General features: G+C 42.0%; 1 protein-coding gene across 1 annotated transcript in view; it reads right to left on the reverse strand.

The window, feature by feature from the left end:
* Positions 1–8,631: 8,631 nt before the first annotated feature.
* LOC123991591 (gamma-aminobutyric acid receptor subunit rho-2-like) overlaps positions 8,632–14,555 on the reverse strand; it is a 32,086-nt gene continuing 26,162 nt past the window's right edge. The window contains exons 4-10 of the mRNA XM_046293217.1: positions 12,072–12,295; positions 11,787–11,869; positions 11,536–11,676; positions 11,100–11,252; positions 10,713–10,921; positions 10,490–10,513; positions 8,632–10,367 (exon numbers count right to left, since the gene is read on the reverse strand). Coding sequence (XP_046149173.1) covers positions 10,053–10,367; positions 10,490–10,513; positions 10,713–10,921; positions 11,100–11,252; positions 11,536–11,676; positions 11,787–11,869; positions 12,072–12,295 — 1,149 coding nt within the window. The 3' untranslated portion in view covers positions 8,632–10,052. The remainder of the gene's footprint in view (positions 10,368–10,489; positions 10,514–10,712; positions 10,922–11,099; positions 11,253–11,535; positions 11,677–11,786; positions 11,870–12,071; positions 12,296–14,555) is intronic.

Consider the following 14,555-nt stretch of genomic DNA (forward strand, 5'->3'; position numbering starts at 1 on the left):
ACAGCTATTGTTTCAATTCAACCCAGAATTTAAAAAATTATAGACAAAACAAAATATGTAAGGATATTTAGTGATATTGAATTGTGTTTGGTTGTCAACACAACCAAATGTCCATTTTTTTAGGAGATGTATATTTTGCATGTATTGTTCCATCTGTGCCATGGACTTAGCCTGGCTTTAATTCCAGTTTGTCTACAAATTAATCATTGTTTTGTTTGATTCACATCTCCATCTCCAACCAACAATCTAAGTATATGAATGGGACCAAATCAAACTTTATTTAAAGTGTATGTAAAGTTTGATTTGATTTGGTCCTCTTCTTTAACTAAGATTGTTGGTTGAGATGGAGATGTGAATCCAACAAAACAGTTATTAATTTGTAGACAAACTGGAATTAAAGTTAGTGGCACAGATGGAAATACCCAAGCAGAAGATACATTTCTGAAATACAACAACCTATTAATTTTTCGACAAGTTAACTAATTATAAAAGTTAAAGAATGGTATTAAGCCAGTGGCTCAGGTGAAACTATCCAAGCAGTAGATAAAGCTCCTTTCAATGTTGATATTTGGTTGCTTTGTCAACCAAACACAATTCAATATGACTTTCGTTATAAAGTAAAGTTAAGGCTTTCCTACAAACTAATGTAACATTCAACCCTAAAATGAGAAACACATCCACGGCCACATCGAGGTTAATGTAACTATACATTTCTTCTTCTGTAATCATATAAAGTGTGCATGTTCAAGATATCATGCATAGGTCATCACAGGTCTGTGGAAATCTTCACAATTGCTGTAATAATCTCTGCAGAATCTCGAACGGCATTGATCACTTGCACCATGTACTTTTAATGTAATCTCAACTGCAATTCTCAACTACACCTGAAACCCCACCTCTTTAAGGAATACCTAGGATAGGATAAAGTAATCCCTCTCACCCCCCCCCCTTAAAAGATTTAGTTGCACTATTGTAAAGTGGCTGTTCCACTGGATGTCATAAGGTGAATGCACCAATTTGTAAGTCGCTCTGGATAAGAGCGTCTGCTAAATGACTTAAATGTAAATGTAAATGTAATTCATGATAACACATTAATCTGTTGTATAAATAAACAAATGATCTTATTCCCATTTGAAGTTTTAAATGGTTGAAAGTGCAGTGATAGCCATTTAGTTGACTAAACTAAAAATCAGACATTTTTTTCCCATTGGAATTTGGTTGTGCTTTTAGATGGTTGACACATTGGAAATTCAACTATCTTTTGTCTGTCTTCTTGAGTGGGTCAACGTAGGTTGTAATCTCATTGATCAATGGCTCAACCAAATATTACCCAATTATCTACATTGAAATGATGTTGAGAAGGGTGGCTCAACTTACCCCACTCTCGTATCGACTGACAGTGACTCAATGTAGTCGGAGGTACATTCCGCCCACAGTCTCCACTCAACTCCATTGATGTGATGTGGAGTTGAGAAAAACGTAGGTAGTGTTGAAATGAGATGTGGACATGAAGTTAGGGTTGTGGTTGAGGGTTAGAGTTGAACTGGCATGTGGACATGAAGTTAGGGTTGTGGTTGAGGGTTAGAGTTGAACTGGCATGTGGACATGAAGTTAGGGTTGTGGTAGAGGGTTAGAGTTGAACTGGCATGTGGACATGAAGTTAGGGTTGTGGTAGAGGGTTAGAGTTGAACTGGCATGTGGACATGAAGTTAGGGTTGTGGTAGAGGGTTAGAGTTGAACTGGCATGTGGACATGAAGTTAGGGTCGTGGTTGAGGGTTAGATTTGAACTGGCATGTGGACATGAAGTTAGGGTCGTGGTAGAGGGTTAGAGTTGAACTGGCATGTGGACATGAAGTTAGGGTTGTGGTAGAGGGTTAGAGTTGAACTGGCATGTGGACATGAAGTTAGGGTTGTGGTTGAGGGTTAGAGTTGAACTGGCATGTGGACATGAAGTTAGGGTTGTGGTTGAGGGTTAGAGTTGAACTGGCATGTGGACATGAAGTTAGGGTTGTGGTTGAGGGTTAGAGTTGAACTGGCATGTGGACATGAAGTTAGGGTTGTGGTTGAGGGTTAGAGTTGAACTGGCATGTGGACATGAAGTTAGGGTCGTGGTTGAGGGTTAGAGTTGAACTGGCATGTGGACATGAAGTTAGGATTGTGGTAGAGGGTTAGAGTTGAACTGTCATGTGGACATGAAGTTAGGGTCGTGGTTGAGGGTTAGAGTTGAACTGTCATGTGGACATGAAGTTAGGGTTGTGGTAGAGGGTTAGAGTTGAACTGTCATGTGGACATGAAGTTAGGGTTGTGGTTGAGGGTTAGAGTTGAACTGGCATGTGGACATGAAGTTAGGGTCGTGGTAGAGGGTTAGAGTTGAACTGTCATGTGGACATGAAGTTAGGGTCGTGGTTGAGGGTTAGAGTTGAACTGGCATGTGGACATGAAGTTAGGGTCGTGGTTGAGGGTTAGAGTTGAACTGGCATGTGGACATGAAGTTAGGGTCGTGGTAGAGGGTTAGAGTTGAACTGTCATGTGGACATGAAGTTAGGGTCGTGGTTGAGGGTTAGAGTTGAACTGGCATGTGGACATGAAGTTAGGGTCGTGGTTGAGGGTTAGAGTTGAACTGGCATGTGGACATGAAGTTAGGGTCGTGGTAGAGGGTTAGAGTTGAACTGTCATGTGGACATGAAGTTAGGGTCGTGGTAGAGGGTTAGAGTTGAACTGTCATGTGGACATGAAGTTAGGGTTGTGGTTAGAGGGTTAGAGTTGAACTGTCATGTGGACATGAAGTTAGGGTTGTGGTAGAGGGTTAGAGTTGAACTGTCATGTGGACATGAAGTTAGGGTTGTGGTTGAGGGTTAGAGTTGAACTGGCATGTGGACATGAAGTTAGGGTTGTGGTTGAGGGTTAGAGTTGAACTGTCATGTGGACATGAAGTTAGGGTTGTGGTAGAGGGTTAGAGTTGAACTGGCATGTGGACATGAAGTTAGGGTTGTGGTAGAGGGTTAAAGTTGAACTGGCATGTGGACATGTGTAGCTCAGTTGGTAGAGCATGGCGCTTGTAACGCCAGGGTAGTGGGTTCAATCCCCGGGACCACCCATACGTAGAATGTATGCACACATGACTGTAAGTCGCTTTGGATAAAAGCGTCTGCTAAATGGCATATATATATATATAAGTTAGGGTTGTGGTTGAGGGTTAGAGTTGAACTGGCATGTGGACATGAAGTTAGGGTTGTGGTTGAGGGTTAGAGTTGAACTGGCATGTGGACATGAAGTTAGGGTTGTGGTTGAGGGTTAGAGTTGAACTGGCATGGGACATAGAGGGTTAGAGTTGAACTGTCATGTGGACATGAAGTTAGGGTTGTGGTTGAGGGTTAGAGTTGAACTGGCATGTGGACATGAAGTTAGGGTTGTGGTTGAGGGTTAGAGTTGAACTGTCATGTGGACATGAAGTTAGGGTCGTGGTTGAGGGTTAGATTTGAACTGTATTTATTTGATTTATTTCACCTTTGTTTAACCAGGTAGGCTGGTTGAGAACAAGTTCTCATTTACAACTGCGACCTGGCCAAGATAAAGCAAAGCAGTTCGACACATACAACAACACAGAGTTACACATGGAATAAACAAACATACAAATAATACAGTAGGAAAAATAGTATATATACAGTATGTGCAAATGAGGTAATATAAGGGAGGTAAGACAATAAAATAGGTCATAGTGGCGAGGTAATTATGATATAGCAATGAAACACTGGAGTGATAGATGTGCAGAAGATGAATGTGCAAGTAGAGATACTGGGGTGCAAAGGAGCTAAATAAATACAGTATGGGGATGAGGTAGTTGGATGGGCTTACAGATTTACAGATGGTCTATGTACAGGTGCAATGATCTGTGAGCTGCTCTGACAGCTGGTGCTTGAAGTTAGTGAGGGAGTGAAGAGGGAGTGAAGAGTCTCCAGCTTCAGCGATTTTTGCAGTTCGTTCCAGTCACTGGCAGCAGAGAACTGGAAGGGAAGGTGGCCGAATGAGGAATTGGCTTTGGTGGTGACCAGTGTAATATAACTGCTGGAGCGCGTGCTGCGGGTGGGTGCTGCTATGGTGACCAGTGAACTGAGATAACGCGGGGATTTACCTAGCAAAGACTTGTAGATGACCGGGAGCCAGTGGGTTTGGCGATGAGTATGAAGCGAGGGCCAGCCAACGAGAGCATACAGGTCACAGTGGTGGGTAGTATATGGGGCTTTGGTGACAAAACAGATGGCAATGTGATTGACTGCATCCAATTTGTTGAGTAGATTGTTAGAAGCATGTGGACATGAAGATAGGGTTGTGGTTGAGGGTTAGAGTTGAACTGGCACATGGACATGAATTTAGGGTTGTGGCTGAGGGTTAGATTTGAACTGGCAAGTGCAACCCTAACTCGAACTTTAACTCTAACTTCAACCCTAACCCTTGCTTCATGTCCAGATCTCTGTTCAAGCCTAACCTTAGCCTCAACCAACCATAACCCAGTATTCAAGTTATCAGGAAGTAAGATATAGTCTTTCTCAATGACAGCAGTGTTCGCTACAGTTTCTATGCAAGGTGCAGCATGTAGTATTATAGCACCACCACCAGCTGTTTGAGAGCAATGGCACACGATTACAGAGAACACATCTAGTTGGATTTCATCTGAAAGAACCTTCTATTGCATACTTCTTTTCAACCAATAGAGAGCAGCATGGTCTAAAACATCACTGAATTGTATGTAGTGGATCAAGTTGGTGAGGCAGTGATTTATATATACACGTCCTTGTGGCGAAGTTTAACCAAAAATGCTGTATTGTGCAAGAATTTTTAGTGGAGATTTGTTTTGCAGAAATGCCTACCTGATAAATTACCTGATGGCAAAGTCTTTTTTTATTTCCAATTTTACCATTTTAATCATTTAAATGTAAAAACAATTAGCAATACACAATTGATTGGATTCAAAACTCTTTTAGAGATGCTTAAAGTGATTTACGCATCGGGGAAACTCACCTTATCTACTGCCGCTGTCAAAAAAGGAGCACATAACTGGGTGATGCCACGGCAGCCATTTTGTTTCAGAAAGCTCACCAACACATCAGCTATCACAGAGGTAAGGAAAGCCACATCTTCACCCATGACATAAAGAACTTAGAATGCTGTTGCTGTTATGTCATAGCATGTGTGGCAGTTTTATTTTAGAACTGACAGATTTTGCCCCACTTCACCAATCGCTTCTCCACACACAGAATTAATCTGGATTTGGTTAGTGGAAGATTGCAGCACTTGATGCAAAGCCAACCACATGACATTACATAAAGGGTTTTTCTATCTCTCTTCATTAGAAGTTAATCTGCACTAACCAACTGTCAACTGATGATGATGGTTCAGTTAAATATGACAGTGTGAGTATGGCATAATACAGTCCCATACAATACACTGAGTGTACAAAACATTAAGAACACCTTCCTAATATTGAGGTGCACCCCCTTTTGCCCTCAGAACAGCTTCAATTTGTCGGGGCATGGACTCTACAAGGTGTCGAAAGCGTTCCACAGGGATGCTGACCCATGTTGACTCCAATGCTTACTCAAGTTGGCTGGACGTCCTTTGGATGGTGGACCAATCTTGATGCACATGGGAAATTGTTGAGCGTGAAAAACCCAGCAGCATTGCAGTTCTTGACACCAACTGGTGCGCCTGGCACCTACTACCATACCCCGTTTAAAGGCACTTCAATATTTTGTGTTGCCCATTCACCCTCTGAATGGCACACACACACAATCCATGTCTCAAGTCTTTAAAATCCTTCTTTAACCTGTCTCCTCCCCTTCATCTACACTGATTTGAAGTGGATTTAACAAGTGACATCAATAAGAGATAATAGCTTTCACCCGGACACACCTGGTCAGTCTATGACATGGAAAGAGCAGGTGTTCATAATGCTTTGTGCACTCAGTTGATCTACTGGATTCCCTCTGGAAAACCCACATCATGGTTCTATGAGTATTATATCAGCTAAACTATTGAACATATATCTGATTATTAATCTGTGGAGTAGAGGGAATTTTTGTTGGCAATTTTCCAACACACACACACACACAGAGAGAAAAGGAGTTGCCTACTCATAAATAGTTATGCCCTACATAACTATCACATTTCTGGGAAGGGTCTTGGTGGGTAAACTTTTGTGTGAATTTGTAGTGTGGATTAGATTGCCATGGAAGGGTAGTGGAACTGGGTATCCCTGGACCCACCTCCCCGTGTGTGACTGAGTTACTATGAGAGGGACAGGCAGCGGTCAGCTGATGGGACAACAATAGACAACAACCTGCCCATCTATACACAGATTACATAATGTAACATGCATCACTGTAACCTAGCAGGCAACTGTTCTTTCTCTGAAGACAGAGGACAGAGGGTCAAACTGAGTTGCGATTCGATGACATTTTTCTGCTGAATGTCTCAGCCAAGACCAGGCCTTGCTTGACTGGTCAATGCTAGGTCAGATATATCCTGCTGAAAGGGATACTACTGACTTTTTCCACATTTTGTTGTGTTACCGCCTGAATTAAAAATGGATTAAATTGAGATTTTGTGTTACTGTCCTCTACACGATGCCATATCATTTCGCAATGGAATTATTTATACATTTATAAAAAAATCAAGCTGAAATGTCTAGAGTCAATAAGTATTCAACTCCTTTGTTATGGCAAGCCTAATTAAGTTCAGGAGTAAAAATGTGCTTAACAAGTAAACATAATATGTTGCACGGACTCACTCTGTGTGCAATAATAGTGTTAAACATGATTTTTAAATGACTAACCCATCTCTGTACCCCACACATACAATTATCAGTTGAATAGTGAATTTCAAGCCAGTGACTACAAAGATACAGGCGTCCTTCCTAACTCAGTTGCCGGAGAGGAAGAAACCGCTCAGGGATTTCACCATGAGGCCAATAGTGATTTTAAAACAGTTACAGAGTTTCATGGCTGTGATAGGAGCTCACTGAGGATGGAACAACAACATTGTAGTTACTCCACAACACTAACATACTGTACTGTACATGACATTGTGAAAAGAAGGAAGCCTGTAGAGAATACACATTTTCCAAAACATACATCCTGTTTGCAATAAGGCAGTAAAGTAATACTGCAAAAAATATGGCATGAAAATTTTTGGCCTGAATACAAAGCATTATATTTGGGGCAAATCCAACATAACACATCACTGAGTATCACTCTTCATATTTTCAACAATGCTGGTGGCTGCATCATGTTATGGGTATGCTAGTCATCGGCAAGGACTAAGGAGAAACCTAGAGGAAAACTTGGTTCAGTATGCTTTGCAACAGACACTGGGAGACAAATTCACCTTTCAGCAGGACAATTACCTAAAACACAAGGCCAAATATACATTGCCTACCAAGACGGCATTGAATGTTCCTAAGTGGCCTAGTTATAGTTTTGAAAATCTATGGCAAGACTTGAAAATGGTTCTAGCAATTATCAACAACCAACTAGACAGAGCTGGAATATTTTTTAAAGAATAATGGGAAAATCCAAATTTGCAAAGCTCTTCGAGACTTGCTCAGAAAGACTCAAAGCTGTAATCGCGGATTCTAACATGTATTGAATCAGGGTATATTAGTGTTTCGTTTTCTATAATATATATATTTTTTAAATAGCTTTTTTCTTCCACCTTGACATTACACAGTATTTTGTGGTATTCGTTAACAAAAAATATAAATAAAATCCCTTTTATTCCCACTTCGTAACACAACAAAATGTGGAAAAAGTCATGAGCTGTGAATACTGTCTGAAGGCAATGTATAAGCAACTGTACTGTAGCTCCACCACAGGAGGTTGGTGGCACTGTAATTGGGGAGAACATGCTTGTGGTAATGACTGGAGCGGCATTGGGGAATGGTGTCACATCAAACACATGGTTTCCAGGTGTTTGAAGCCGTTCGCGCCATTCTGGCCATTATTATGAGCCATTCTCCCCTCAGCAGCCTCCTGTGAGCTCCACTATGTTGTAATGATATGCTGTAATATATAGGCACAATAGCAGCAGTGCGCTGTGTAGGTGGTGGCAGCTTAGACGTTCTCACTGAGGCTAATTTAATTTGATTTGTTTGGGGATTTAAATGTTCTCTGAATGCGCTCCAAAATATATATATTACAGATAGACGGATGTATGTCACATGGGAAGATTGTCTCCGATATAAATTATTCTTAGAAGTTAAGATTTACAGTAAAATGATCTCATAGTCCGTAGTCCTGAGTAACGCTGTCTCATCCATAAGGAAACAATGTCATAATCCAGCCAGGGTTGCAAAATTCCAGTAACTTTCTCCAAATTCCCAGGGTTTCCAGAAGTCCTGGTTGGAGAATTCCGGATTTCCTGCATATCACCTCCTGATTCAGGGAATCTTCTAACTGGGATTTTTGGAAAACCTGGGAATTTTGGGAAAATTACCGTAACTACCTCCAGCATTTAACTACCTTCAGCATTTAACTACCCCCAGCATTTAAAATAAAATGTTTCTTAGACTGACAGCATCTGTATGGTCATGAATTATTCTCAAACACTTTTACTGCAAACTTGTTTTTAGTTTAAAGCCTTTATTTATAAAATCTGCTCCAAAAAGGATACATTCTTAATATTTGATGCAACAATAATCAGCCGTAGTTGTGCAGCTTGTGGACAAGCATCTGCGTGAGGTGGTTTGCATTGGTTAAGCATTTGTCCAACATGCTGACATATCTACAGCGGCAATATGGATGCAAGAGCTTCGTGCGTTCTGATGAGTGACATCACAGCCTAGTAAATCCAGCTCATGCTTGTGGCTACCTACTTACTAGATACAGTACCATGTTTACTAATATATTGGTTGGCTAGAATACTGGCTAGAAAACTTGCACAAAGCGATATGTAGTCACTCGTTATCCAAACAGTCAATCAAACAAACAAACAGAAAAAATATAGCTGTGGCGTGGAACCACAGCCATAAAAAAAACAGTTCACTTAAGGCTGTTCAAGTTCATTACATCACTGATAATGCTTCATGATAGTTCACATAAGCATTCATAAATGGTATCCATCCTCACATAATTTCTGTGACCACTGACCTCATAAGAAATTCGGGAACTGCAGCCACTCTGAAAAATCTATCCAGTCTCATTGTTTTTAACATCTTAAGGTATAATGGAATATGAGTCTATCAGTGCACTAAAAAGTAATTATGTAAGTAAAGTGAAAGGCCAAAAATGAATGAATAAATAAATAGGTTAATAATGAATAAATAATGAAATACTGTATCTATGTGAATCTTTTTCATGATAATTCCATCTGGTATTATGTTGGTTTACATTTTTGTGTGGTTTCCTCAATCATTATCAACTATTAAAAAGAATAACACTTGGTGTATTCCTAGAAGACACAAGTCTGTGGCTGTGTTTCAATGTGTTCATTAGCAATTGGTGCTTGCACTCACTCTGATCTGTCAAATAAACGTGGTTTAGAGGTCAAACCCTCGCATTATAGAGCAAGCGTTCTGTTTTCTGGTTAAAGAGGCAAGCTTGGGCAACACTTAGTCCATTCCAGATGTACATATACTGTCAGTTTTACAGATATTGTTTCCCTGCTTTGACAGTGCCATGATGATAAAACAGCATTGATTCCAGAGATCAAATTGAAATAAATAGGAGAAGAGCAGGTAGATAGTCCATCGTAGTTTGTTGCTTGGACCTGCATGGTTGTGTAAATAGTTTATATAGAGAAAGTAGGAAAGCTGTACAGTTGAGTCAAGTAGTAAGATGGTTGTAGCTAATGGTGTGAGGATAGTATGGTGTTATCCATCCAGGGATCTGGGAAATCCTTTGTGAGATCTGCCATTATGCACCCAGGTGTTAAGATATGGAGGTCATTACCACTTTGAGTCATTATCAGAGTCCAATAGCTGTCCTGTTTTATCTGGTACAGTAAACACCAGTAGATTGTCTCTCTGCTGACTGTACCAGGACCATCTGGGAGAGCCTCAGCAGTATGCAGACCAGTATATGAGGTTAAAGATAATGTAGGATCCTGGAAAGATCATGCGGGAGTAGGTGTCTATGGCGTGGGTGTTCTGCATGAGGCTGAAGCTGCGGAAGCGCGCTTTCTTCTTGGTTCCCGTGGACTCATTGTCCAGGGATAGGTGCACCACCATGTGCTCCTGCTTCTCTGGGGTGTCCTCGGGAGCATCAGCCCTGGTGTATCCGGCCAAGCTGTTGGTGTCGGCCTCGCTGTAGGTCCCGTCGCCATCCACCATCACGGTCCCGGTGTGGGACATGCCACAGGTGCAGGGGAGTGACTGTATGGCGAAATAGAGAGAGGTGGGGGTTGAGGGAGAGAGAGCAAGAAAAATAGAGAGATCAGAGTAGGAAAAACGCTGAAAGGACTCAAAGTTCAGTGTGGTATGATGAGGATCCTTACCTGTTCTCTGGCTAGGCTCAGGGACTGTCGGGCAGTGGAGAGAAAGTGAGATGACATTTAAACAAATGTAGGCACACATGACTAAATCGTTTTCGATAAAAGCATCTGCTGAAAGGCATATTTATTTATTTATTAGAGAAAGAGAGATCAGAGTAGGAAAAATGCTGAAAGGACATTAAAAAAACAGCAGTACAGTGTGATATGATAGGAAGGGAGCCCTTACCTGCTCTCTGGCCTTTTCCCTAAGCTTCCGATCTTTTCCGTCCCTCACCGTCGTCAAGTAGTTGACGGCAGCATATTCCAACACCGATAGGAACACAAACACAAAACTGACCCAGAGGTAAATGTCCACAGCTTTGATGTAGGAAACCCTGGGCATGGAGGCGTTGACTCCAGTGATGATGGTGGACATGGTGAGCACCGTGGTGATACCTGGAGCACAGTACAACATCTGTGTGAGCACAAGACTGAAGGAAGTATCCTCATATAGATATGAACCAACGGATCCACACTCTTAGAGAAAAGGATCTTCAAATGGTTCTCCAGAGGGACAGCTGAAGGATGTTTTATGTTTTAGGTTGAATGTTTTTTTTCTAAGAGTGTAACTTACCTAGTGAGACCCTGGCTGGTACGGCCCGGCGGTCGATCCAGAAAGACACCCAGGACAACATGACCATCAGAGTGGCAGGGAAGTAGGTCTGCAGCAGGAAGAAGAAGATGTGGCGTCGCAGGGTGAAGTTGATGTACAGACGGTTGTACCAGCCTGGAGAGAAGAGGACAAAGACACGTGAGGAATCACCATAAATATGAAAATGGGTTATATTTCTCTGAAGAACCTAAGAGCAGATGTATTTGTACAACTATGTACTGTATAGGGATACAGTGAAATTGTCACATGCAAAAATCCATACAAACTGTTGTGCTACAATATATTCAAATGTTGACTATTAATATCCTGCAACATGGAGTCAATTTTTGTACAGTATGTGTGATTTGTATACAGTACATATTATCATCAGACCCTAAAACCTGATTTGTGGATGTACCTGTGCTGCTGTAAAAAGCCAGTCTAGAGGTAGTGTGAAACTTCTGGATGAGGAACTGAGACAGAGAGATCCTGTCGTCGGTGCTCAGGGACTCATCCCCACTCTTCCAGTACAGCATGAGGTCCTCATCCGTGTAAGCATCTGGAGATAACAGACATGGATTTCAAATTCAAATCTGCCAGATTTTTTGTACCACCACACCAAATCCCTTTTTAAACACAGTGTGAGGCAGTAAGAGTCCCACTACTCACAGCTCTCTAGCTCTAATGTGCAGGTCTGCGAATCCAGAGGGAAACGACTGAAGTCCATGTTACAGGCAGCAGTAACTGTCACCCTGGACACAACATACCCACGATGACGCAAACATAACACATCAACATGCTACATCCTCTATGAGATCAGGTAAATGTCTGCTGGGAAAGTTTGGATCAACTGAGTTCTGTGCTGCCATCATAGAAATGTCGCTGTTACACTTCTGAAGAACGTGGAGATGGACACAAAAGGAGTCTAGGAGCAGCAGGAGCTTACATCCTCACCTAAGGCTGTAGAGCACGTGTCCATCTGGGAACACCCTGAGCATGATGTTCTCTGTGGTGGTGTCGTGGATGAACGACCTCTTGGAGTGGACGAAGAACACATCAGGCACCCAGATCTTCTTGACCAGGCGCCCGTCGAACGTCATGCTCTTATTGGTTGTGCTGGGAAAGGACAGCCTCTCGTCTTTCCAGTAGTGCCTCAGATAAAGGGTCATAGTGAAGTCCTGCAGGTCACCAAAACAAAAGGAGATAGCTTTTGGATGAACTTGTTGGTTGGTTGCAGCCTTGTATAAATCCTCTGAACCCTTTTCTGGACTGAGAGTTCTAGATTGAACCACTGTATATACTGGCATTGCCGCGGAAAGTAGGGGTGCTGAGGGTGCCCCATGAAAAATCAGAATTTAAAAAATATTACTTATAAAACTTTTTTTTTAAATAAAAAAAATCTCAAAACTAGTGCACTGGGCCTTTACTAGCCCTGTATTAACGTACTGATATAGCCGTCATGAAAAAAATAGCAGCACCCCCACACCCAAACATCTTCCCGTGGCTATGTACAGTGCATTCGGAAAGCATTCAGACTCATTTACTTTTTCCACATTTTCTTACGTTACAGACTTATTCTAAAAATGATTACATTGTTTGTTTTTTCTCATCAATCTACAAACAATACCCAATAATGACAAAGCAAAAACAGGTTTGTAAACATATATATATATATATATTCTTAAACGGAATACAGAAGTATTCAGACCGTTCACTCAGCACTTTGTTAAAGCACCTCTGGCAGCGATTACAGCCTCTTGTTGGGCTTGACACTACAAGCTTGTCACACCTGTATTTGGGGAGTTTCTGCCAATCTTCTCTGCAGATCCTTTAAAATTATGTCAGGTTGAATGGGAAGCTTTGCTGCACAGCTATTTTCAGGTGTTCGATCGCATTTAAGTCTGGGCTCTGGCTGGGCCACTCAAGGACATTCAGAGACCTGTCCCGAAGCCACTCCTGTGTTGTCTTGGCTGTGTGCTTAGGGTCATTGTCCTATTGAAAGGTGACCCTTCGCCCCCAGTCTTAGGTCCGGAGCGCTCTGGAGCAGATTTTCATCAAGAATCTCTCTGTACTTTGCTCTGTTCATCTTTCCCTCGATCCTGACTAGTCTCCCAGTCGTTGCCGCTGAAAAACATCCCCACAGCATGATGCTCCCACCACCACACTTCACCGTAGGGATGGTGCCAGGTTTCCTCCAGACGTGATGCTTGGCATTCAGGCCAGAGTTCAATCTTGGTTTTATCAGACCAGAGAATCTTGTTTCTCATGGTCTGAGAGTCCTTTAGGGGCCTTTTGGCAAACTCCAAGCGGGCTGTCATATGCCTTTTACTGAGGAGTGGCTTCTGTCTGGCCACTACCATAAAGGCCTGATTGGTGGAGTGCTGCAGCGCTGGTTGTCCTTCTGGAAGGTTCTCCCATCGCCGCAGTGTAACTCTGGAGCTCTGTCAGAGTGACCATCGGGTTCTTGGTCACCTCCCTGACCAAGGCCCTTCGCCCCCTGTTGCTCAGTTTGCCAAGGCGGCCAGCTAGAAGAGTCTTAGTGGTGACTCTAGAAGAGACTCTAGAAGAGTCTTAGTGGTTCCAAATGTCTTCTATTTTAGAATGTTTGAGGCCACTGTGTTATTGGAGACCTTAAATGCTACAGAAATGTTTTGGTACCCTTCCCCAGATCTGTGTCTCGACACAATCCGGTCTCAGAGCTGTACAGACAATTCCTTCGACCTCATGGCTTGGTTTTTGCTCAGACATGCACTGTCAACTGTGAGCCCTTAGGCTTATATAGACAGGTGTGTGCCTTTCCAAATAATGTACAATCAGTTGAATTTACAACAGGTGGACTCCAATCAAGTTGTAGACATGTCTCAAGGATGACCAATGGAAACTGGTTGCATCTGAGCTCAATTTTGAGTCAGGGTCTGAACACTTATGTAAATAAGGTATTTCTGTTTTTTTTCTTTTTAATACATTTGCCCACATATCTAAAAACCTGTTTTTGCTTTGTCATTATGGGGTATGGTGTGTAGATTGATGAGGGGAAAAATTATTTGATCAAATTTAGAATAAGGCTACAATAAAATGTGAAAAAGGTCAAGGGATCTGAATACTTTCCAAATGCACCATATATTGGGATTACCAGGGTCTCACCCTGTCCCTGGATTACAGTGTAGGTTTATGATCAGACATATGTTCTCAGTATAAGTAGGGAACATATTATGTAATACGTCCAGAGGGCCGTCAGAGTTGACATTAGTGATGATGAGACATACAGTAATGACAGCTTTGGGTTAGAGGTTGCATTGGTCACACATATCCCTTTCCTCCCGATCTGCTCATTGATCTGTATCTGTTAATAGGCAAACAGATCTATTTTATGCCCGACTACACCACTTTATCTACCACAGCAGATCATCCTCTTTTCAATTCACCTCGCAGCATTAC

Source organism: Oncorhynchus gorbuscha, linkage group LG12 (genome assembly GCF_021184085.1).
Source record: "Oncorhynchus gorbuscha isolate QuinsamMale2020 ecotype Even-year linkage group LG12, OgorEven_v1.0, whole genome shotgun sequence".
Taxonomy (NCBI): domain Eukaryota; kingdom Metazoa; phylum Chordata; class Actinopteri; order Salmoniformes; family Salmonidae; genus Oncorhynchus; species Oncorhynchus gorbuscha.